Genomic DNA, 26,288 nt, shown 5'->3' with positions numbered 1-26,288 from the left:
TGCAGGTTAACATAATAGCAAAGTTCTCTTATGTTTCTGAAATCCTAAGGAATTTTAAACATTGTGGTTTTCAGATCTAAAGAGAAAAACTGCTATTTTCCTAATAACAACTCATTTATGGAATTCTCACTTGCTTAACATATACTCACACTTGGTTTGATAGAATTTTGAAAACGGTGTTTGAATTTAAAATTACCGGTCTCAGAAGATTCTGTTTTAGTCTTCTGTTTCTCTGTATGAGAAGTTGTCCCTTATCCCTCTTCTCTAAGAAGTCTTTCATGAGCTCCTGGTGAAGGAAAGAAAATGAATGAAATCCAAAGGGAGGGCCAGCAACAGCTCTGAGTAACACAGACACTGGGAGCTTTCAGGTCAGAGGCACCTCAAGTGAAAAAGCAAAATTTGAGAACAGAAGAAATAAATGTGAGCATCACGGGGAAGTTTTTGTAGTGTTATTTTAATATTTTTATTTCATTGTACAATGTTTAGAAAAATGACAAAGACACAAAAAGGAAACATCACCTATAATTACTCCAGCCAGTGACAGTCATGAGAAACACTTAGAGGCCATGTGTCTCCCACTAAAGTCCCCCTGGTGGTATGATGACTGACACTGAAAGTCCCCGCCTCCCAACAAGTCTGGCACATAGATGGCCCAGGGCCTTGTCAAGACCACCTTGGGTGAATTCAAGGCAGTGAATGGACAGTCAGTAACAGGGACACTCAGGTGGATATGTGTGACAGGGTGGGGCATGGGGGGGGTATTTTTGTTTAAAGCCTGCCTCCTCACCATCCTCACCTGGACCGCAGCCTCTGGGACTGTAAATGTCTAGGAAACAGAGGAAAAGGAACTCAGAAGGGCTCTACACTGAGGCCGCGGCACAGGTGGGGGTGGGGGGGCTAGGGAAGGGAGAGAGTTTTGAGAGTCAAAGGACTGAGTTTGAGAAGGCAAGGGACCCAAGGACAGACCTTGGTTAGCAGGACCACAGGTGAGATTCCTGAAGGGTCAGAGAGGAGTGGGATTGTAGGGTACTCGGGGTGTGCTAGGGGAGAAAGGAGCCTTGGGGTGCTCAAAGTCCAGGGGAACTTAGGGTGGCCTGGGGGTGGGAGCAGTGGGGGAGCCTCCAGAACACATCCTCACCTCCTCCAGGTAGACATCCTCGTTCCAGTTGCCCATCCGGACCCCAGGACCATACAAGTTCTTTGCCATCACCTTCCCAGGCTGCTAGTGGGCTGCTGCTGTGTTAGCGTGCCCATCACCTTGACGACCCGGCCCCCTGCGATTGGCCAAGGCATGAACCCTGCCAGCCAATGAGAGACACACAGGTTGCAGCAGGCGCCTGCCCCCTGCCACCGCGTATAGATCCTTGAGTTTAATTGCAAAGCAGGCAAGAGGAAAAACTGGAGCCTACAGACCTCACTGTCTTAAACGCTCCCTAGGGAGAAATGTAAAACTTTTTTTTCTTTTAGAATCCAAATGAAACTTGCTGCAAAGGGAGACTACCCCTTACTTAAGGCAGCAGAGAAGCTTTTAAATGGAAGCAGAGCTTGTTTGCAGCCCATTTTTATAACCAGCAGCAGCACCAATTTCACCCTAATCATAGCATAATACAGGTTCAGTGTAGAAACCAAAACAGCATAGATGGAGGGGGGAAGAGGGAATTAATCAAAACTTCACCGCCTCAAAAGAAATAGATACATCATGTTAGCATATTTCTGTTTACATATTTCTGAGGTGGTCTGCATTTTTATGGACTCCACAGTATTTTTCCTCCCTCCCCCACTCTTCAAGTACAAGAACAAACCCAGGATTTGTAAGAACTCTTGATAAAACCAGAATACGCAGGAGCCAACATTTGTTAAAACATTTTATGAGGAGGAGGGATGAACAGTTACTGTAGAACTACCTGGAGCTTGGTTGGCACTGATCAAATGCATGCAGTACTTCACCTTTAGTCTACTCAGGAGAGAAATGAAAGACAACAGAACCTTTCTAACCCATGAAAGCAGATCCTTCAGGAAGTGTGGCATGAGTACAATTAAAGAAGGGCCACGGGGTTGAGAGAGATTCCGTTCTGCCTTGGGGGTTGTGAGAAACATGATCAGGAGATATAGAGTTGGGGATTCAGGGAGGGGGGACTTTGCAGCTGAGCCTGTAGGATACAAGTCCGGAACATTCTCACACACCTGTGAATTCACCAGTACCCTCAATACAGCACCACATTCTAGGATACTTCAAAAGGATGAATGGGACAAAGAAGATAGGTCAGGCACTATACCACTAACTGCATTTGATAAATTAAGAAACTGAGGCTCAAAGATGCTAGTGGCTTGTCCAAGTTTAAACTGCTAAAAATTACTCAAAGCAAGGACTCAACCCAGATTTTCTCACTCCAAAGTCTGGGTTTTTTTCTCTTTAAGTGTTTCCATAGTCCCTGTAAAATCAGGAATACAATAAGACAACTTTGGTCTCATATAGTTTAATACGTTTCTAATGACTTGGTCATTTGATACTTTTTTACACCAATACAGTTTTGCTCTCATCTAATTTTTGTGCTATTGTGTCAAGTTTATTACATTTCTGTGTGTTATGGGCCCAATAATACAATTACATGCCTATTGTTTTATGCAATCAGGAAAATAATATGCAATGACATTCTTTTGTAATTGAATGATAATCTTCTTTGCTGGTGTTTTCGTGTGGATACAAATTACAGCCTGATACTGCCTGCCTTCAACCTGAAGAAGCTCCTCTGGTTTTTCTTGTAAAGCGGATCTGCTAGAAACACATTCTCTTGGTTTTTACTTACCTGCTTATTTCACCTTCATTTTCTAAGACCAGTTTACTGGGTATGAGACTTCTGGTTACAGTTTTTTCTTTCAACGCTTTAAATATGCCACCCTCCTGTCTTCTGGTTTCCACATTTCTAAGGAGAAGTCAACTCTTAATCTTCCCGGAGTTCCCTTGTATACCTACTAAGTGTCTTGTACAGGCTCTTGCTGCTTCCAAGATGTTCTCTGTCTTTAAACATTTTGACTACGGTCTCTGTGCTTTTATCCTACTTGGAATCTGTTGACTTGTCTGGATGTGTAGATTAATGGTTTTATTTTAATCAAATTTGGGATTTGCCATTATTTATTCTGCTCCTTTCCATCTCTCCTCTCCGAGATTACTATTGCATGTATGTATTGCAGTTACTAATGTTCTCATTTCTCTAAGGCTGTATTCATTTTCCTTCCTTCTTTCTCTGTTCTTCAAATTATATTTCTATTGATTTATCTTCAAATTTGCTCATTTCTTCTTTTTCCAACTCAAATAGTCTACTCCATCTATCTAGTGAATTTTTTTGGTTATAATACTTTTCAACTCCAGAATTTCCCTGTTTTAAAAATCATTTCTTTACTGGTATTCTATATTTGCTGAGATACTATCATCGAATCTTCCTTAAACCCTTTAATCATGGTCAGCTTTAGTTTCTTGAATATATTTTTAATAATTGCTTTGAAGTCTTGATCTGCTAAGTCCAACATGTGGGCCCTTCTCAAAGCCTATCTTTTCCTCTATGTAAGGGTCACATTTTCCTGTTTCTTTGCAGGCTTTACAATTTTTTTTGAAAACTGAACATTTTAGATAATATACTGTACCAACTCCGTATATGGATTTCCCACACCCTGTGCCTATTTGTTTGCTTGTCTGCTTAGGTATCTGTTTAGTGACCTTGACTGAACTAGTCAGGTGAGGTCTGTTCCCCCAATAGTGTGCAGCCCTCTGATGTCACCATTCAGGGGTGACGCTGTGAGCATGCACAGTCTATCCTGTGAGCATGCACAGAGTCTCCCCCTAACTGAATCTTGTGATAAACAAAGTAACATAGAGAAGGACCTCACAACTTGTAACACAGACGGATTTAAAATCCGGGTGTTAATAATAAAACTATAAACAAACATTTAGGTAGTTATTTAAAAGCATATTTTACTAATTTTTACTTTCATTTTTGAAAAATCATAAAATGGTTTATTTCATTATAATTATAGAAAAATTTTAATTTACATTCCTCAGAAACCCTCAAAGTGCAGATGAAAACAGAAACGCACTCATACATTGCTGGTCACTGAGCAGTTTACTCAGTTCTTATTTAGCAGTAAAGGTCTCCTTGAAGTCAGGCCACCAGTCCCTTCCCTTTGCAATTACGATTTTGACATAACCCAGGTATATACTGGAAAAGTTACCTGCTTGTCTTTTATTCATGATTTGGTGAGGCTACCGGAAAAATTTAATTGGAGCCTTTTGTTACTTACTTGTGAAATATCTGGCAGGAAAAGTCAAAGAAATACTTGGATGGAATCATTTTTAGAAAAGAGAAATGGGACAAAGTTTAGATATTGGGAAAGAAATGGGAGTTATAACCTTAGAAGTAACTAACTTCCAGGGTGCTGAAACTAAGTTTTAAATTAGTCCTCAGTAGATGACCAATATGATAAGTCATCACAGTGCAGTAAAGAAAAAAATGGGATTGAAGCTCCTTTCACTCAGCTTGTGCAAAGCATTTTTGTCTCTGAGCCTCAGTATGTTCACTGATAAAAATGGGGTAAGGATAAGTTTACTGATAACTCTCTAGGAAGCATTTCCAAAATAGTCTGTGATGTGTTAATCAATACGGAGAAGGAAAGAGTTCTGTTGTCAACACATTTGAGAAATACTGGGTCTAGGCTTCCTACTGAAGGCCATTAAGGAAAGGGCATGTACTATAAACCTATAAAACAATGATAGTGCATACAGCATTGCTCCAGCTAAGTTTAATATGGAATCCTTTTCTTAAAGGATCATCTTGTGAGAGCAATACTTTTTGTTTGTTTGTTTGTTTGTTTTAGAAAGAGAGGAAGGGAGAGGGGGAGCAATGTTTTAAGGAATACTGACAGAAATTTTGTGGGGCTCAAATAACATAACAATATGAAAATTGGGTAGGATTTGGACATACAGATAAAAGAACTGAGGTAAGCACTTGCCAGACACAGGAAGCAGGATGAGGCAGGGCCAGGAAGACACAGGGTGTATCTCGAGGGCCAGAAGGGAGAGCAGGACACTGAGAGTGTGGGAAGGAGAGAGTGAAGGGTCTGTACCAAGGTGAGAACTGTGCATTTTCTTCAGGAAGGAGCAGAGCCAGGACAGTTTCTGAAGAGGAAACAGACAAAGGGCAGAGCAGAGCTTTGGGAAGTTTGCTGGGGCTACAGGTGGTGGCCTGAATTTCACGCAGGCAGGCAGGCAGGGTGGGGCCAGTCCATCTCAGGCCCCTCCATCAAAGCTGATGTCCTGGGTAATGTGCTCATGTATACTCTGAAGTCCTAGCAGAAGAAATTCCCCTCTATTTACAATCCCCACTGACTTCTGAGGAAGGGTACACCCTATTAGGAGAAAGCCTATCTCTTCTACTCAGCTCCCTGGTGGTTTAGAGATGCCAAGGTGGACCCAGGGCAGGGTTTGGCAGCAGGAGCTAGAAAGAGTGAAATGGTCCTGAGAGAGGAAAAAGAAAGCGAGGGTCCCATCAGGTGATGCACTCCGGAGAAGCAGCTGGCACCCAGCAGCAAGGTAACCAGCAGAAGAGCTTCCTGGGAGGACTTTGGAACTCCCAACAGTGTGATGGTGGGCCTTTCAGCCATCCCTTCTAGACCTCAGACAGCAGGAGGCTCTCTTAACTTAGAGTAAATCACCAGAAATTTATTTCAAACATTGTTTCCCCATTTTTAAGTAAGGGAGTCCCCTTTCCCAACAAAAGCAAGACATAACTCAATCACATGAAACAACTAGATAAAAATGAGTGATCTTATGGTTGACTCAAATGGTGAGCCCCCAAATGCTGCCTTGCCCCACTGGAGGGACCCTAGGAGTCTTCAAAGCTTAGAGTGGAAAACACTAATCAAGTTTTTTTTCAGTTTCTTAAATTTATTGATTTGAGAGAGAGAGGCGAAGTCAGAGAGGGAAAAAGAGAGTGAGAGAAACATTGATATTCTCGTTGCACTTATTTATGCATTAACTGGTTAATTCCTGTATGTACCCTGACCAGGGACCAAACCCCCAACTTTGGCATACTGGGACAATGCTCTAATCAACTGAGCTACCCAGCCAGGGTTTCACTAATTGAGTTTTACTGGAAAGAAAACTGAGGCTTACAGAGCAGGACTCAGCTCTGCAGTGCTACAAACTCTTTGGGAGGAAGAATAGTGACTAGAATCAATGTCACTGCCTCTCAGTCCAAGGCTTTTTTACTTTCCAGCCCTCACTGGTCCCCACGTGGGGGACCCCTCATCTGTTTACCACTGACCCATTAATCTCATTATCCTGGTCAGAAGAAAGTTCTGGCCTTTATGGCTTCAGAAAGATACAAACCAAAGCAGTCATGCATTGAGGGCAAAACTCAGAATGCAACAAGGGTACACCCATTTGGGTCTACTTCTCCTATTCTTCTGCAATAGGAAAGCCAGTAATTACAAAAGTGTCTGAAAGTAAGGTAATCACCCAAACACTTACAGTACAACAGTACCAAAAAATGGGCTGGTTCCAGGAAATTCTCAAGATACTGGGTGGACATGCACAGGAGTGTATCAACGCAAAGACACATTTCCCCAAAATGTCAGCTTTTCCAGTTCCTTTAATCTGATGGGAAAAGACAGAGTGTCCCTTCATTTCGCAAACAAGGAAAACAGAAGCATAGAGAGGTCATGGGAGACACCCATGTTAGTATCAGAGCCAGAACTGAGCCCACCATAAGAATGCAGGAAGGGCCCAGCCGGGCGTGGCTCAGCAGTTGAGCATTGACCTGGGATCCAGGCAATCGGGGTCTGATTCCCGGTCAGGGCACATGCCCGTGTTGCAGGCTGCAGCCGATCAATGACTCTCATCATTGATGTTTCTATCTGTCTCTCTCCCTCTCCCTTCCTCTCTCTGAAATCAGTGAAGATATATTTAAAAAAAAAAAAAAAAAAAAAGAATGCAGGAAGGAAGAGAGGAGGAAAGAAAAAGAAGAGAAAACAGTAAAGCAAGGCTTGGCATTTCATAGCATTCACAGGTCCCACGTCACTTGTATTCACACCATTTTGTTTGGGTATCACCACTATAAGAGGCTGGAAAAGAACTCCACCTTCTACAGCTAGCTCTGTGATTTAAAACACAGGCTCTGGGGTCAGACATTCCCAGGTCAAATCCCAGAACTAACCATCTGTAGGCTGCATGACCCTCGGTCAGTATCACAACTACTGTGTGACTCAGTTTCCCCATCTATGAAATGGGGAAGTAATAATACCCACTTCCTGTTGCTGTTGTGATGCACAAGTGAAATGATGCATGTAACACACTGGGCACAGGGCCTAGGGCACAGCAAGCACTTGGTAGATACTGTTGCCTGTTATTCTGAAAAGACGGACATCAGGAGTGGCTTAGCCAAGTAGGCTTCTGTTCACAAGACTCACAAATTGAAGGGAGATTTCATTTTGCAAGTGGGAAAACAAAGACCCAGCCAGGGAAAGACACGATGTGTCCTAAGGTCAGAGAGTTAGTGCTGTCAGAGCAAGAGAGTAAACCCAGGGCTCCTGATCATGTTGGTTCATAAGGTTCCCAGTGAGAAGCTGGAAAATGAAGTGTATCTTCAAAACATAATTCACACACAGACGGCAAAGTAGCAGTGCTTAATATTAGGGCTCTTGGTTACAAAGAAAAATTCCACACAGGAAGTTAATTATCTATAGAGGTCCATTCTCCTTTCTCTTGGGGTGAGATTTATGGCCCAGGGGGGTACCCTGAACTGCCCAGAAAGCCGGTGCCATCTGACTCCAAGTCCACAGGTTCCTGTGTCACACACCTGGCACTCTCCAAGAAATGAGAGAAAAATTACACACGTGACAATCCTTGAGTTACTGAGTTGCTCCTTCTAGGGACTCCTATGAGCTCCACTAAGCTATGGCTTCAGTTAGGGCTGGGATAGTCTGTTACGAAAACCCGATAAATACCCTGAGAGTGTCTGGGAAGCCTTCTCATCTGCTGCCACTGAGACAGATGTTTACTTTAACAGAAAAAAAAACTGCAAAGAACCAAAAGAAAACCAAATATCCAATAATAATGAGTTGTTCTGGTAAATGGCAGAGCCTTTTATACTCTGGATGGCTATGCAGCTATTAAAAGTCATGATATAAGAGTTATATTTAACAATTTGGGAAATGTTCACAATATATTAAATTAAAATGAGACTACAAAAGAGTTTATAATGTAAGATGTCCAGTTTGAATTTAAAATGTGTACTTAAAAAAATAATAAAATGTATACTTAAAATGCACATTTGAAAGTGTGTGTTCATAAGAGAAAATAATATAGTCCATAAACGTGTGATGACATATGTGTATATTATATGCATATATACATGTGCTATATATAAAACATACATTATCATAATCACATACATGTATAATCTATATAATCTATACACATGTAACCTACACGCATATATAATACAGTTATGTAACTGATGGAGAGTGGGATCAGGTTTTCTGTGATGAGAATGTAATTTTTTTGTAATTGTAAAAAAATATATACGTGTGTGTGTATATATAATTTTATTTTATTTATATATATTTGAAAAAAGTCTGGCCCAGTGGCATTCCACACCTAAACTGAAGTTCTAATCTGTGTTACAACAGCAAGAATAGAAGATAACATGTTCCAGTGGTTCCAGAAGTTAGGACCAAGAATGGGAGCCAGTTTTCTGCTCAGATTCCTCCAGGCACCTCACTTGGCAAATGTTTGCAGCTTTTACATAATCATGTTGGGCCATTTCTCATGCTCATTTGTAATTTGTCATCCAGAAAGAGAGTTTGTGAAGAAAAGGTCTTTCCTGATTTTTCTTTGGGGAGAGAGTGATTCTGTAAGTAGGCAATTGCGCCCACGTGTGGCATGTCATGGGTACAGCTTTTTTCCTTACGGAAGGGAGATAATAACACAGATGATCTATGGGCTCCAGACAGGAGACCCCAGGTTACACGTGGGTCTCTGTTGTAAAGGGAATTGTTAAGTTGGACTTCTAGAATTTACAATGCATCATCCCTCTCGATAATAAACATTGAGGTTAAGAGCCAGTCAAATATCAAAAGCCTATTAAATCACTGTCTACCTGTACTAGTTTCAGCTTCCTCTCCTGTAAACAGTACTGTTTCACATTACACTCTAAGAGAATCAAATTATTTGAGGTTTCCCAGGACAATGCTTTTATTGCCCTTGATGTTTCCTCTACTTGAATTTCCGTACTCAAGACACTTCTCCATATAATTTCTACTTATTCATCAAGACTGTCCTAACAGCCATCTCCCTCAACAGCATCTCCAGACTGGATCAAACCAGTTGCCCCTCCTCCGGTTCTCCTTGAGCTTTGTATTTTCTCTGAAAATCCTCAAACCTAACACGAAAAATCACTGAGTCCTTCCTAGCTCATGATTCGGGAGCATGGTGAAGTGATTTCTCTCAGTATGTTTTAACTTTTCCAAACTTCCAGATTGGAAATGTATAAGACTTAGACATAAGACATTTGGGAAGAATTCCTTTATATGGTTCCTCGGTATGTGTTCTCCAAAGGCAATCATTCCAGAACATTCTACAGAAGGTCAGAAGTGTGTCTTGTAACTCGTGGGAGAGAACACCTTCCTTGTATCTCCTAGCTTCTCTTTCTGTGTCCTTCCATGTCCCGAGACTTCACTGACCAGGGTAGAGCTACCTAACCTCGTACCCTCACCCCACCCCAGGGGGAGAGAGAGAACCAGTCCCCATCACACGAGGCTTCTGTCTGACCTCACATACTAGCTGGCACACAAATCGTAAGTTGGGAGCAGGTCTAAACCCGACTCCCCAGCCTGTTCACGGCAATAGAATGTCCAGAAAAGTCTGGACTCAGCCACTCCTTCCAGACCCATACATAGCCGTGCTCACTATACTCTCACGCTCACAACTTGTCCAGAAATTCCAGGTCCACCGACATGCACCTTCCCTGTCAGTTCTTATCAGGGAATGGGCACCAATTATTTCTCACAAAATGAGGTGCAAATGACCTACAGCCCAGTTCTGCCTGGCAAGTATCTCCATCTCTTCTGTTCAGTTTGCCAGATGTCAATCCCTCCCTCATGGGCAACATAACATGGGTCCAGCTTCCTGTGGGGTGACTTTGATTGTCATCTCAACCCCACCTCCTCCACTAAGGGTTTGGCATCAGCGGGAGAAGAAAGGAAGAACTGGGGGAGGAATCTGGCTGAAAGCTCCTATCTATGGATACCCCGTGTCAGTGTTGATGGAGCCAACCCCCGTTTTTCATGCTGAATTCTACTGTTATTTTTCCCTGCTCTGTAGGAAAATTCCCAACCTATGAGTCTGTCTGCTTATTCTTCACCAGTGGAACAGAACTTGACAGCGGACTCCACCCCTTCTTAGCTCTGTGACTTCGAGCAGTCTTTGATCTCCTCTATGCCTCCTTATCTGTACAATGGGGGCAATATGCTGCCCACTTTGCTCCCTCACTGCAGCAAGTAAATGAGTCAGTGGATCTGAATAGTGCCGGGCTCCCACTAAGTACTCAATAAACGTCGCCTGTCAAAACCTGTACCATCAGCAACAGCATCTGATACGCTTCCTTTGCCCCTCCTCAGCCACCAGTCCTGCAGTGGACTGAGATATTTGGCCCTTCAACCTAAGCACCTCTCTAAGGGCCTATCTGGGAAACTCTCAGTAACTCCTTTCTACTTGATCCTTAGGATGTCCCAACCCTGTAGCCTTTCGTCATTGTAGTCAATTTCATACATCGAATTTTCTCTTCTAAATTAATGCCCAAGTTAAGGCTCCAACGCCAACTGTGTATCTTGCCCATCACCTGTCCTACCCTATCAGCCTACCCTGGGGTCTGCAAGACAAGCCAGTGTCCCTTTGGGTTTGCCAGCCAAAGACACCAACCTGCCCTCTCCACAAGCTATCCAAATGTCTACAGAATTTATGTGAGCCACTTTGATGCTGGGTTTATATAACACTCTGCACAGACATTTGTTTCAAGAGGTCTTGTATAGGGACTGACCTAGAGGACTTGGCCATGGCCCCATCCCAGCACCTTCTCAGACCCAACCCTCATCCTCGCAGTTCATGTGCCAAGATCATGGCCACTGTTTTCCTGATCCTCCCTGTGTGAGAGCATCCTGAGCACCATTACTGTTTATGCCAAATACTTCCATATTTCTTGGCACCACTTTCCCAACAGTTTGGATGCCATATGATAGAGACATTCTTTGGCTCAGTTCTAGGGTATGATTCAGTAACAATTAAATGCCAATCTCAGCTGAATGTTCACATGGCACTTGCCATTCCCAAGAGTACTGCTGCAGCCACAGGTTTTACCTTGGAAGAGACCAGGGGTGCAGCAGTGTGAGGAGGTCAGTCGGTCAGACACGTGCTTAGATTCCTGGAGAAGGTGCAAACATTGTCTGTCCTTACTCTGAGCTCCAGAGAATGCTGCTGGTATCCTAGTGGCACTGGCAAAGCATCCCATCCAGGAGGACTCCAAGCTAGCAGAAGCTCTAACAGAAAACCTAGGGTACAGACCAGAGGAATCATCCCTGATACTACAGGCTGGACAAGCACTTGCATGGCTTCCCTGGTTCGAATGTACTGATACACTTCCATACTGCTTGGCAGATAGTTCTGGCCCTAAACTGGCTGCTAAGTATGCTTCTGCTATGATGCTTCCCCAGCCCTCCCTCTCAGGTCACCCAGACATCACTCCACCACCACCATTATTCAACAATTAAGGATAAATATTTGGCACAAATATTTGGCCTCTGCCCCCCACTAACTCTGCTTCTTTCTGATTAGTCAGGGTAGGTTGTTGAATATTTTGTCTACCAACCCTGGCTAGACCCATCCACAAAAGGGAGGTTAAGCTGATCAGAAATTTGATATGGAAAGTTTGCCCCAGTAATTATGAGAAACAAAGCACACAGATGTAAGGATTCTCTAAACTCCTTCCTCAAGCCCACCAAGCTGACGGTCACATCCCTGAATTAGTAACACAGACTCAATCTGCCAGCCTTGTACTGTGGGGAACCAAAGAAGGCACTGCCTACACTCTGGAGGACCAATCAGCTGGAGACCCAAGGACACCACAAATGCACATTTGGGGAGGAAATGCCAGGCTAAATAAAACCTCTTTTAGTTAAGAATGAGAATTCCTCAGAGATAAAAAGTGGAGACTTTTGTTCAAATTTCAAGGATAAAGGGAGATGCCCATGATCACCAAGGCAATGATGCCTAGAAAACGTCATAGGCAAAGGAAGAAAATGGAGCTTGCCAACTCCTCGTCTAATGGATCAACAAAGCTCTGAGAAGCCTGCAAAGCAAGATTTCAAAACCCAGCAGGTTGTTTGTTCATGACTGAAAGCAACAGAAAGACACTGTAAGGTATCTATCAGCTCTGACTATGTCTCTCATACACCTTTACTTAAAAATATTAGGCAGTTGGTCTATAAATCAAGTTAAACAGCTCAATCATACAGAGGCTGTATTATAAAAGGACATTATTATATAAACTGTGAAAATATACATATTATATAAACACTGGCATAATTTAACATAAAACTAAGGTAAAATTATTGTGAATGTAGTGACAAAATAATGCACTGATAAGTAATTCTATAAAAAATAATAAACATTAAAATTTATCAAAAATCACAGATTAAGAATCAATAATAGTGTAATAACTATGTACAATGACACATGGGTAATAGATTTATTATGGTGATCACTTGGTAAGGTGTATAAATGTCTAATCTCTATGTTGTACACCTGAAGCTAATATAACACTGTATGTCAACTGTAATTAAAAATACATTTTAAAAAATCCCAGACCATAGCAAAAGCACAGGAGGCAGGCAGAGGTGAACGAAATTTAAAATGGAAATTTTCTCACCTTATGATGACTTTTATTGAACACTGGAAAACTGTTTCAAGTGCTTTACCTGTATTGTCTTATTTACTTTAATTATCACATATTTATAAGCTAAAGATTATCCCCATTTCATAAATGACAAGACAGATGGAGAGAAGTTAATTATTTGCGCAAATAAGAGAAAAAAAACTTTAGAAATATGACAGATGTGAGGAGGAAAATAGGAAGGAGATTTGCATAACTTTATGTCTAATAAAATAGATTTTTTAAAAATAAGCATTTAAGAAAATTGAAATATCATTAATAAGCTTGACTACATTTGGACTCTGGCCTTCAGTTTTCTCCTTTGTAAAAGGGGGTGGGGCTTCCTTCCTGCAGTAACGTTCTGCGTGTGGTAAGGGGGTGCTTCCTTTCAGCAAACTGCCTTGCAGGTTGGAGCTATTTGTGGAGCTCTTGGAATTTCCAGAGCCTGATTCTAAGGGCTGAGATGTTCATCCCAGAACTCTGACTCCATTGGAAGCAAGACCAAAATTCCCCCTTCAAGCTCCTCCAGTTCAATCTCATGCAGTCTCCTGGGAGGAGCTGCTGGGATCCATCCACCCACCCAGCGTCCTGGGTTGGTGTTGGAACCTGGCAGGCAGAATTATTCATTAACACACAAATGGTAGCTGGGTGCTCTCCTGGTGACCCTCACTCTCCCTCCTCTGGCTAACTGGGTCTCTGTGGGGTAAAGCCCTGGGCAGGGCTCCTCTCGGGTCGTCTGCTTCTGGAGATAAGTGTTGATGACTCTGTGCAGCCTCCCATTCCAGAGATAAATTTCCTATTTGGGAGGAAATCACACCCCCTCTTCCCCAGCTGAGTAGCCCTGTCTCTCCGCCTTCCAATGGTGGGAAGTGACCACACCCACTCTTCCCACCCCTGGGGGATTCCAGCATTTGAAAGTTCAGAGCTGGAAAGATAAACATCACTGCTTATCCCCTCACTCCCTCATTGTTCCTCTTCAGTAACAGAAAAGGAACAGAGAACTAGGCTGCACGGAAATTTATCCATCTGCAGGCGTTGTTAAGGGAAACCACTGCCTTAAATTACACTCATGGGCTCCTCCCTTTCCTCCTCACCAACGCCCCTACCCACCTCTTGAGGAAAACAAAACAAAACAAAATTCTGATTCTCATTTCCAAGGTGAGCAACAACAGCCTGGCCCTGCAGACTCCCTCATCCTGTATTTCCAGAGAAAGCTCTAGATTTGGGTCTGTGGAACTGTTTTCTCACTTCTAGGCTGCCTCCCTTAGAATGAGTTACTTAAGGGCTCCCTCTGTAGCTTGAGTACCTGACACATAAATCACTTTTCCTTTGCCTACTTCACAGGGTGGTTAAACAAAAGAATATACTGAACTCGAATTCTGTTCATAAATGACAAGTACATATCACTGTAAGAGCGTATCCTCAGTTCCCACCGCCTCCTTCGTGTATCTTACCTGCCAACTGAACTCAAGTCCTAATGTTTTGGCCAAAAGTGGAGGGCAATTTACCTTTTCCTAAACAAGTCTTTGTTCAAATAGTTCCCTCCATTAGAAATGTCCCTTCTCCTTGACCTCTGCCTTCGAAATCCTTTCCACCCTTCCCAGTTGAGTCAGGATTCCCTTCCTTCCAAGAAGCCTCCCCATTCTGACGTCTTTTTCCAGAGCCACACTCTCTTCTGAACTCCTCCAGCCCTTCTCTGTCCCTGATTTCAGACTGACCCCATTCTGCCTTATCAAGGTCTTATCCATCTGCTTATCTCCCAAGAGACCAACCACAGTCCCAGTGCCTGGACCAGGGACTTGGCAGAGGTGATGGGAACAAACGGGTTGGGGGGCATATATCATATATATGTGTATGTACACATGGATTTATTGGGGGGAAATTTACACCTATTTCCTAAAAGAGCCAAATGAAACTCTAGAAACTGACAACTCAGAGAAGGGCAATTTGGAGAAAAAGAGAATGGCATTTCCTGAACCTGGATGAGCTGTTGACTGGATGGATCTCCGAGTGTCCTGAATGAAAGGGAAACGTGCTGGCTCGTGCACTTCTCCTTGTACAAAAACTCTGGAATCAGGCTGGAAAGGGATATTTTTCCTGGCACTGTGTTCAAGGAGAAATTTATCAAGTGAGTCCTTATGTAACAGACATGAGGTAACACAGTGAACAGCATCTCCAACTGGCATTTTGCAAAAGGATACAAGTGTCTTCAGATGGGCAATTCCTGCAAGAAAATGAGATGACAAGGCCCACATCCAGAGCTTTCTCTACACTTAAAGAAGTCTGGCCCGGCCGGCTGTGGCTCAGTGGTTGAGCATTGACCTAGGATCCAGGCTATCGGGGTTCGATTCCTGGTCAGGGCACATGCCCGGGTTGTGGGTTCAATCAATGACTCTCATTGATGTTTCTATCTCTTTCTCTCCCTCTCCTTTCCTCTCTCTGAAATCAATAAAGATATATTAAAAAAAAAAAAAGTCTAGAGAACCCAGAAGAAAAAAAAGTTGGTGGTCTATTTAATATTTGATCTCAAATACCACATATAGATCCATTTTAAGGATCTTGGAGGTCAGTTTGCAGCAGCTTGACGCAGGGAACTGGGGCCGACTCCTGAGGGGCTGATACGTGCTGAGGTGGGCAGGACTCTATGTTCGAATGTTTCTCCCTCCATGCAGGCCTGTCCTGGATGCTGTCATGGGGATCCACTGCTCATCAGGAGAGCATGCCCAGGTCTGGTTAGCATCAAAGGAGACTCAAGGAAAATGGGGGAGCTTCATAGGTGTCATGACAGGCAATGAGAAAGAATGGGGGAAAGACACAGATAATGACAGTAACACCAGGCCCCAGATCTGAGGGAACAACAGTGCTGGGGCTACCAAGATAGCAGACAAATATGCCTAGTTCCTGCCTCAGGTGGAGCTGAGCCAGAGTGTAGGAGCCTTGGGGTGTCCACCTGTGAGTTTCCGAGGAAGGCAAGATGGGGACTACCCATCTCAACTCCCTCATGATGGAAGAAACTGAGGCCCACAAAAAGGAACTTAAACCCAAGAGCTCACAGATAAAATTCTTACACTCTTCAGTTCTAAGTTTTGTATCTACGTGTAAAGGGGAGCACCTACCTTCCAGGGCCTCACCAACACAGCCTCACCAAGAATCAACTACTGAGATATCTCCAGGGTTTTCAGCTTGAAATTGGTATGTTTAGGAGGAATTGTCTCTCACTTCTCTTTCCTTTTTGTGCCTACAGTTATCACAGCACCTCCTGAAATGCCAGCTCACCTGGCTCCTCCCTGAAGGCCTTTCTGGTTAAAAAGAGGAGCCAGTCTCTCAGTATATCTGACTCCAATGAGGCCTCAGGATGAAGACACCCGGTGACCTCAGGCCACCACAGACATCATGAGATTGGTGAAGACAGACTTCCTGTTGTCCTTATCAGTAGGTGCCATAAGACAGGAGAGGTCAGAAAGACAGCATCGAACGGTCCAAGGAGGGGACAGCTAGGATGCCCAGAGGAAGAGTACTTTTGTGTCCCCTTACCAGTGTGTGCAGTAGCTGTGTTCTGAGAGCTCCAGTGTGGGCATCTGCAGCCACGCTAGGGGGGTCCTATGAAGCACTTTCTCTGAGTTCTGTTCAACAGCATCCAGGGGATAAATCTGAAGATTCAATGCAAGTTGAGCCTGAAGTGAGGGTGTCAGATCCACTGTGCACATGAGAGTCACTGGGTGTGAGGATGCAAACTCCATCTTTTCCCACAGGAAGTGACACTGGAACCTGGTGCAACCTCCACCTCACGTTATCATCACATTACTACTACTAACAGCAACAATGATAAGAATGGCATTACAGGCATGACTGGTCAGCAGTCAACTACAAAATTGTGACCTTTTCCCCAAAGACATTAGACGTGTTTTCTTTTTTTTCCTCTCTTTTATCTTCATCCAAGGATATTTTTCTATTGCTTCTTCAGAGAGTGGAAGGGGGAGAGAGAGAAAACGATGTGAGAGAGACACATCGACTGGTTGTCTCCTGCACATGCCCCGACTGGGGCAGGGGATTGAGCCTGCAACCCAGGTACGTGCCCTTGGCCAGAATCAAACCTGGGACCCGTCAGTCCTTGGCTGACGCTCTAACCACTGAGAAAACTGGCTAGGGCCAGATATGTTTTCATTCAGCTGAAAAGTCCAGAGCATCAAAATGATTAATTAAATGGATTTTTAAAAATTCTCAATATGTTATCCTATTGAACAGCTGTCACCTCCAGCATCCACTCTGTGCCCACCACCACATCAGGCATGCTGCATTAAACGCTGCATGTGATCTGCATGGCTGTGTGGGCAATCTGTCCCCTCATAGCAGACAAACAGCACAAGGGCTTGGGTGCCACAGGGCCAGGGAAAGGAAGCTCCTAAGAAGCTACCGGCTGCCACTGCATGGTAAACCAGAAAGGAAACGTACGGCTAGATGCACCTCTCTCCTGCTCTCTACATGCAAACCTAGAGCACGACTGGAAAATATGGGATTAAAAGACCACCCTTGGAGCAGCTTCAGAAATAGAGACCCACCATGAAGTAAGGTTCCCAGAGGCAGAATCGACCAAGACCAGCCAGACCAGAAAGCCGCCTACAAATGTTTCCAACTGAACCTGCAGCCAGCCTGCTCGGGTACCTCCAAGGTGCTCTCATATAATTCACTTCACTTCATGCTAACACAGCTAGGATTTAAGCTCAGCCCCAGCACCTGCTCCTGGCCAACACTCAGATGTGAGCGAACTACTGAAACACAGGCACACCTCAGAGATACTGTGGGTTCAGTTCCGGAACACGACAATAAAGTATTACAAAAAAGTGAGTCACACGAATTTGGTTTCTCAGTACACATAAAAGTTACATTTACACTATACTGTAGTCTGTTAAGTATGCAATAGCATTGTGTCTAAAACAATGTACATACCTTAATGAAAAATACTTTACTGCTAAACTATGCTAACCATCCTCTGAGCCTTCAGCGAGTCATCTTTTTGCTGGTGGAAGATCTTGCCTGCATGTTGATAGAAAAGCAGAATCTGTGAAGTGCAATCAATCGAGGTCTGCCTGTACATGACGAGGAAAGATCACAATTTCATTTTCTGGAGTTTTTTCTAAAACAAGTGTGCCCTGTTATCTTTAGGGAAGCTACTGGGTACATGCAGACGCAGCAAGAGGTAAGGATACACTAACCAGATCCTCTACTCGTTACTTCTCTTTACTTGTTCGTCTCCTTTCTGTCCTTTCCCTTTTGCCTCATTTTTTCTCCTACTCTGCATCTCTGTATCTAAAAGGGTCAGGGTCTCTGTGAGACTAGACCTCCCTTTCTGCTTCTTTCTTTCCAGCTGGGGGTCATCTGGAGCTCATGTGAGGGAGGCTATAACTCTGAGTGCATCTGTAGGGGCAGGGTGCAGGGAGAAGTGAGCTCACAGGGGCTGGGAAGGGAATGGCCTTGATCTCGGCTGCAGCCTGGTTCTAATTTTAGCAACAACTGAGTGCTGGACTTCCCGGAGGTATCAGATTGCCCGGCTCTCCCTCCTGCTCTGCACTGGGCTGACACCAGACATATGGAAGAGATTCAGATTACAAGAATCACCAAATCAGGTCACACCCATAGCTCATCCGGCCAGCCGCTGTCTCAGAAAGTGGGGACAGGGTGTCTCGGACTGTCGGAGCTTAGCCATCACTAAGTTTACAGACAAGGGCAGAGGTAGAGAGGGAGACAATTATCCACATGAACGGCCAGCAGAGCCAGGTCAGAGTCCAGCCCCTCTGGCATCTAGTCTTTTCTGTTACCTGTCAGGTTGTCCTCTCAAGGTTAGGGTTGTAGCCTAAGGATATCCTCTCTCCCTTTTGAAGTGCGGGCCATACAGGAATATTTCTACATAAATTTCCCTACTATTTCTACATTTCTAATTCCATATTTTAAAATTTACGTACACTGAAATGCTTATATCTTAGGTACATAATCTAATGAAGTTTGAAAAATGTGTACACCCCCATCAAGATAAAGAACCTGTTCATCAGCCCTAGAAAATTCCTTCATGCTCCCCTTCCAGTCAATCCCTTAGTCCACACCACAGTTTTGATTTCTATCATCTTGGATTAGTTTGGCTGGTTCTTAACTTCAAACAGGGAATCCTGGTGTCTAGGAGACTGATAATTCTAACTCTTAACTTCATGCGAGCCCTTCACTAGGTGGTTCCAGTTCCGTTACCTTGTCTGAACCTCCTCTTGCTGGGCTGAGTGGAAAGGACCCTTAATGAACAAACAAGTCCACAGTGATCCCTGTTATATTGTCAAATTATAAGGCACTCAGTCTCATTTCCTGCCACAAGCGAGGCTTATACACCTGAGCATTCTCGATTCCATCCTTCCAGATCTCCTGGAACAATGTCTCCAATCCTTTCTGTTACTCTTTGCCCTCCAATTAACATGGATAATTTTCTCATTAGAACACAAGCCCAGCTCTTCATATTTTCTCCCCAATGAAGCTGTTGAAGAGTTGGTCTACAGTAACTGAATGAGGAAGCTCCTTAATTTCATTTTGTGGTCTCGCTAGGCAGGGATTTTCTATATCCTTTCTGAAAAACTTGGCAATGAACAGAGGTGTGTGTCATAACTGCTACATACTAACTTGGGTTTGAATTATAACTCTACCAGTGACTAGTCATGTCCTTGAGACTTGCCATTGTATGTCCTTGGCAACTCAGTTACCCCCAGTAGAAAATGTGTGTGCGTTAGCAAGCAGTACCTCCTTTGGGGTATCTCTCACCTGGCCACACCTAGGGTCATCTGTGCTAGCTCTCCCCAAATGGACAATGAATCTTACCTCACTTCTCTTGCACATAGCTCATGCCAGGATGTCACAGAACTCTCACAGATGTGCTCATGGGTTTCTTGAAGGACACTTTATTTCTATATATCCAGCATTCAGCATAAGGCCTGGGACACAAAGATTAATAAATTAATTAATCAATAAATGACAATGACTCAGTCTGAGGAACAGTGGGAAATGGGTTCCCCCAAAGCAGTGGCCCGTCCCTTCCCATAAACCAGGGCATTCCTTCCCTGGTCCTGAGCCAGGACAGATCCCACAAAGAAGACCTATGACCAAAACCTATGCTAATCTTAAGTGTCTTGGTCCCAGGGTGAGGGGTAGAGAAACAAAAGAACAAATTGACCTACTGAATTTTAGTGTCATTGCAGTTTGCTATCCCAGGCTTCCCCTCAACCATCTCATCTCATCTCATCTCATCTGGGTGCCCACCTTTTGGGTAATAACAACTGTGTTCTCCCTGAGCTCCATTCTACCTTCTTTTGTCTGTCAGAAGCTTACTTCATATGTCGAGCACATTGAACTATACTTAACACAAAATACAGAAACAGGCAGTTCCTTAAGGAGAGTCTTCGGTTTTCTTTATGTTGTTTTCTGTAACCATTATCCAGTCTCAGTTCCACTAAGCCCTCAACCTTTAACACTTCCCTTGGCCTCCCTGAACTAATGCTTGTGGTTTTCTTTGTTGCCTTCAGGAAGAGAAGGCGGCCTCGTGTCCTCCACACCATCACATTCTGGCATGATCTTAAATTGCTTATTGTCCAGACAGCTAATCCTGCTGCTGCCTCTATTTATTGAGGGTAACACTTGACAAGGTACTTCTTTCCCTTTTCATTTTCAAAGAAAAGAAACTCAGCTGGCAGATGTCTCCCTGGCAGGCCTCCCAGCCAACCCCACATTTGTTAAGAGCACAGGAGGGTGGGCAGGACAGGCCCTAAACTGTAACTACAGAGCCTCCAATCCAACTCCAAGACATACGTCTTCTCTGGCTGCTCCATCTGCACTGATGTGCTCCCTGGCCCTCTGGCTTCCTGCTGGGTTTGGCCAATGGGAGGCCCAGCAAGAGGGAGGGAGAAGAGGGAGGTTAGGGTTGTTTGTTCTCCAGGATTCTCTCTGTGAGCGTGCCTGCAAGTGACTGTCTCTTGACCACAAATCATTGCTTCTCTCAAAGCATCTTCTCTACAAGACTCTCTCCCTCCAGATCCCCATAACCGGTGCCTCCCCATGTCCCTCTGAAATGTACAGGTCCCAGGTTATTATAACTCTGCTAACTTCTACACCTTCATAAATACTCCTTTACTAAATCCTGCTTATAGTATCCAAACTTGAGTGTGCCATTCATTTCTTTTTGGCAGTCTGCTTAGTAATGTATTTATAAAAACACCTGGAGGGGTGTTTATCCTGAACTTTTTTTTTGTTAATTCTTACCCGAGGATATTTTTCCCATTGCTTCTTCAGAGAGAGTGGAAGAGGGGAGAGAGAAACACTGAAGTGAGAGAGACACATCGATTGGTTGTCTCCCACCAGGGCCGGGGATCGAGCCTGCAACTGTCGTACGCTCCTTTGACCAGGAACTGAACCCGTGACCCTTCGGGTGTGGGCGAATGCTCTGATCACTGACCGGCACCGGCCAGGACACTTCTTATGTAACATAACTGAGAATCTCTGGCTGGGGTTGCTCACAAAAGCCCAGGACCCCTCCATGCTCCTCTGCTTCCTGCCTACCATGATGTGGAAACAAGTTGTCTGAATTCTCTCTAGAAGCTGGGAGTTCCTGCCAGCCATTTCTTTTAGAAACACACAGAGTTCTGCTACCTTGCAGGTGAGCCCCAAAATCCATGTGAGAAGTTTCCAAGACAGTATTAGAAAAAAAGGATTCAAAACCTTTGGGGCACGTGGTCCTGAAAATGAAGTAGTCTGAACTCTAACCTGGCTCTGCCAGTGACCTACCTGCTCTGCAGCTTGTGAGAAGTTATTTGCCTCCCGAGGTCACCATGTTCCCCTGTGTAAAATGTGGGTAAGTGAACAAGAATGTCTCTTAATTCTTCCAGACTCTATATGAAAATATCTAATGTGATTACTGAGGAGGACTAGCTGCTTCTCTTTTAGGAGTCGTAGACTATACAGTGCTCTAGCCTCTGCCAGTAGACAGTGGAATGGACCACATGGTCAGGCAAAGCTCATCTCTAGCCCACAACTTCAAGGTCATTTCCCTGATGGACCAAATCAGTAATAAGGGAGCTAATGAGTGGTAGTCCATCAGACTTTTCATGTCCCCCAACATCTGTTAATTCCTGGTTGACTTTCAGAGAATGCTGTGACTCTCTTTACCCTACAAATTTTCACTCTCAAAACTGCCCATGAAACATATTCAAGCAAGGGTACAAATTAGTCATAGTGACTCTCTGTTCTGTGTAAATGTGGAGGCCATTTTCCAAGTGAGACCACTACACAGGATGCTGGATCTGGTGTGACAGAGGGAGAAGACTGGCCCAAGGCCCCAGTGCAGAAGGCATTGCATCACTGCAATGGCTCTGCAGGACCAGGATAGGCAAATTTGCCTCCTTTTGCAGGAAATGGGTGAAGCCCAGCTGAAAATTATTACTCAGACGTTTTGTGCTGTGAAGGAAATGTCTTCTGATAGCACAAAGCTATTGGTTTCCTGTTGTGAACTGAGAATTTCTGGCCTGCCCAAAAATGAACAGGAAAGGAAAGGGTGGTTGTCCCTTGGAAGTCCTTGTTTAATGAAAACGCCAGCTCAAGGGCTTCCAGGACACTCCAAATGGGGGTTGGGGAGAGGTCACATTAGTAAGGGAAGCCATGTGAGGGGATCAGCTGTAGTTCCACAAACATTTGCTGCGCAATCCTATTTGCTGGGCACCACGCTATGTGGTGGATACACAGGATGGCTTAGGTGGTCCTCTCCTTCCAAAAACAATCTCAGAGGCGGAAGCTGATACAAAAATAATTTTTGAATAATACAAGGGTTAATATGTAGCTATCCTAGAATAGTGTAACCATCTGTAGATGTACCTTGGATCAATCTTTACACCTTTTTGGCTCAGGTTCCTTTGTTTATGAGGGTATGGACAAGGAATTGAACTTTCCAAGATATTTCCAGGATAGGAGTAATAACTATTGAGCACAAAATACGTTCCAAGTATTTTCCATGCATTTTCTCATCTAATTCTCACAACAACCCTGCTATACGGGTCCTGGAGGTTTGGAGAGAATGATTTACTGACGGTCACAATATAAAAGTGGCAGAGCTGGATTCCAGCATCCCTCTTACCATTCCTACCCCCATTCTAGAGACTCCCTCCTTCAGTGTGGTGATGGGTTTAAATGGTGATGGGTTTGCCATAAGCCCCCATCTGGTCCTGAGTCACCCTTGACAGCTGCATCAACCTGTTTCTGCGAGTGCTGCTGGTGCCATCACTGTCTTCACCTCTGGCCCAGCCCCAGCAAGTTCAGGATTATCTGTGTCCACACAATGAAGTCACTGCCATGTTGGCCTCCTGGAGGGTGACATGGGAGAGCAAAGTTTTCCCCTAGACCTATCCCAGAGGCTCCCCACGCCACCTCATAAAGCTGCATCAGGGATGCTCATTTTACAGAGGAGCTTGAGTAATTAAAGGGAATCAAAATGTAGAAGAAATTTCTAGTGGTTCACAAAACAAAAATGTTCCTGCCATCCATATGAAATTACCTCCCCTAGGAAGTTAAAACCCATGAGGGGTGTGGTGTGTAATCATACTCCAGCTCTTAGGCTTGTTCCCCTCTCTGAGTTCACTCTTCTTTCTCCTTCATGCTTTCTAATCCTCAGGTGCTGCCAAAAGGTTTGTGGCTTTGCCCTATAGTCTGTCCTCCTCTCCCCTCCCACTAGCAGGACTCACTGACCTGGAGAGAAGGGCAGAGAACAGCCCTGGGGCTTGATGCTGACTGCTGCTGATCCTCTCCCTCACAGCACAAGCCCCTACCTCTCAGTGCTTATCCACCTGTGCACTGCACTAGATGGCTGGAGGGGAAACAGCTTCTCTGTCTGATCAAAGAAATGACAATTCTTAAATGTTTTTTCTTAAGCCCTGGTATACTGCATGCATGTGTTCAACTTAAATATTTATGAGGTTTCAAGTAAGTGCTGATCAAGGGCCAAATACTGTTCCAGGCACTAGGAATTTGGGACAAAAATTAATAGATTATTCCAGTCTTCCAGGACATGGTTCTCAGCCTGATGGGAGCACTGTTTGAAGCTGACAGGGTAGTCTCACTCGCTGGACACCTAATTCCAACCACCCCTCCTTCCTCTGTTACAGAGATCAGGGAGCTAAATACTTGCTCATCTGTCCTCCCTTCCAGCTAGAAATGGCTATGTCTATGGTTCAGATCAATGCAACATAAATAAAAGTCTGTTGAAAGGTGTTCTGGAAAAGCTTTTGCTATTACATGCAAAGAAGGAACAGATACAGACACAACATTTTTGCTTCCCGTCTGGAATACACACATGATACAGCAGCCATCTTGTGGTGACAAGGTGACAAGCCAGACAGCATGGAAGAAGGAGTAACAGAGAAAGTCCCTACGTTCCTGACGATGCTGCTGAGTGCATTTTCCAGCTACGAACTGCCTGCTTTTGCATGTTTTGTGAAAAAAATAATCCCCACTTGTTTAAGCCACTGTCTGTAGTCAGAACTCTATCTCTTTAAGACATTCCTAATATATACCTAAAAGAGTAGTGACAGCTATGCAAAAAGTGCTGTACTAAGAGGTCACAAAACGAGTTATGGGAGAAAAGAAGAAGAATGCTCCCAGGAAGAAGCAGCATTTGAGCAAATATTGATGGAGCAACAGGAATTTTTCAGATGCACAAAAAGGCAAGAAGGGCGCTCAACGCAGGAGGAACAGCATGTGCAAAGGCACAGACTGAGGAGGAACACAGCAAAAGAACTACCAGAGATTGGGAGTGCAGATTATGAGAGACAGAGAGATGAAGTCATGGAGAGAAAGACAAGGGTGAAATCAGGTATTCATTTAGACTTTACCTTTGGAGCAGTAGCAGAGTCCTTGATAGCTTGCAAGCAAGAAGATTAAGAGGGGTTATAGTCTGGAAAGTGAACTCAGCCAGGAGAGTACATGATGGGTGAGAGAAAGAAGAGAGGAAAGTGTGGATGACGCTGGGAGATTACTGAAATCTTACAGGTGAGAACTCTGAGAACTGAACTAAGGCAATGGTTATGGGGCTCAAAGGAAGGAAAGGATCTGTAAAATAATTGTTGGTATCTAATCTAAAATTGCAAAGAACTGCATGCAGACAAATGCATATAAACACTGGTGAAAATTCTGCAGTCCAGTTAACAGTATTGTGCCAATGTTGAGGTGCTGGTTTTAATATCGTACTATAGCTGTGTCTGATGACTCTACTGGGGGGCACTGGGGGAAGGGTACACAGGAGTTTATTATTTTAGCAGCTTCCTGTGAATCTATAATTGCTTCCAAACAAAAAACTTAAAAGGTTTTTAAAGTTTTAAAAAAATTTCTATAAGAATCTAGGCTTTTAAAAAGAAAACAAATTATGCAGAAAAGAACGGAAGTGAAGCTGGTCTCCACAAAGCTAAATGCCAAGCAGACAGAGCATGGCATTTACAAAACTTTGAGGATGAATCAAAATTAGGGTCTCAGGACTGGGGAAGGCCTGGTTTGAAAGTACTAAAAGTGAGCAATGAAATCATTTCAACATTGAGTTGTCTTTTGAGACTGATTTTCTTTAAAAACATTTTGCAAATGTAAAATCATAATTCTTTACAGACAAGATGCATGTTGTAAAAATAATGATTACATACCTATAAATATTGGATTACTGTTCCTTTGCTCTTCTAACTCCTGGGCGAACATATACTCCTTTAGGTTGGTAGGCTTTGCGTTCCCTGTGAAGAATGAACATGCCCTTTGGCCATCAGCTTCTACCACGATATCTGAGGTCACCCTGGCCTAGAGGCCTGCCCTAAGCCACCAGCGTAGTGGCCTCCCTTGGTCCCACCTCAGGCCTCTAAAGGGTCCTATAAGAGCTCCAGAACTGCCCCAGGACCCAGGTAACCCCCGCTTTCTACCCTGCCTGACAGCTCTGCCTGCATTAACCAGCAGCCCCACACACCGGCCCCCCGCTGAAATCACATGCTGTTCTCCTGCTAACCTGACCCACATCCCTTTAGTTGCTCCAGCTCTGGTGTCTGATCCTCCATCGCGCCCGGCCCTGCAGAAGGAATGAGCAGTCCCCCAGCAAGCTGGGAGAGGCACGGGCGATTCGTCCCATCCTGTGGTTCCAGACTGGAAGGAATAATTTTAGGACAGCATTTCTCAAACTGTGTTTTATAAACTACTAGTATCCCATGAGATATTAATAGGTAGCCTAAAAAAAAGTTCCACTTTTAAACTGGACAAAGCAAAGTTAAAAAG

General features: G+C 44.0%; 1 protein-coding gene across 3 annotated transcripts in view; it reads right to left on the bottom strand.

Annotated features, from left to right (window-relative positions):
* CFAP161 (cilia and flagella associated protein 161) overlaps positions 1–25,759 on the bottom strand; it is a 32,947-nt gene extending 7,188 nt beyond the window's left edge. The window contains exons 1-3 of one of the 3 annotated variants that reach the window (XM_081124741.1): positions 25,676–25,759; positions 19,830–19,942; positions 197–286 (exon numbers count right to left, since the gene is read on the bottom strand). In XM_081124741.1, coding sequence (XP_080980867.1) covers positions 197–286; positions 19,830–19,847 — 108 coding nt within the window. In that variant the 5' untranslated portion in view covers positions 19,848–19,942; positions 25,676–25,759. Of the gene's footprint in view, positions 1–196; positions 287–1,138; positions 1,264–17,924; positions 18,013–19,829; positions 19,943–25,675 lie in introns of those variants that run through there. The other 2 variants (XM_081124742.1, XM_081124740.1) reach the window with 2 other exon arrangements.
* Positions 25,760–26,288: the final 529 nt, after the last annotated feature.

Source organism: Miniopterus schreibersii (genome assembly GCF_964146895.1).
Source record: "Miniopterus schreibersii genome assembly, chromosome: 22".
NCBI classification, from domain to species: Eukaryota; Metazoa; Chordata; class Mammalia; order Chiroptera; family Miniopteridae; genus Miniopterus; species Miniopterus schreibersii.
The sequence above is the reverse complement of the archived record's forward strand: the minus strand, read 5'-3'. Positions and strand labels throughout refer to the sequence as shown.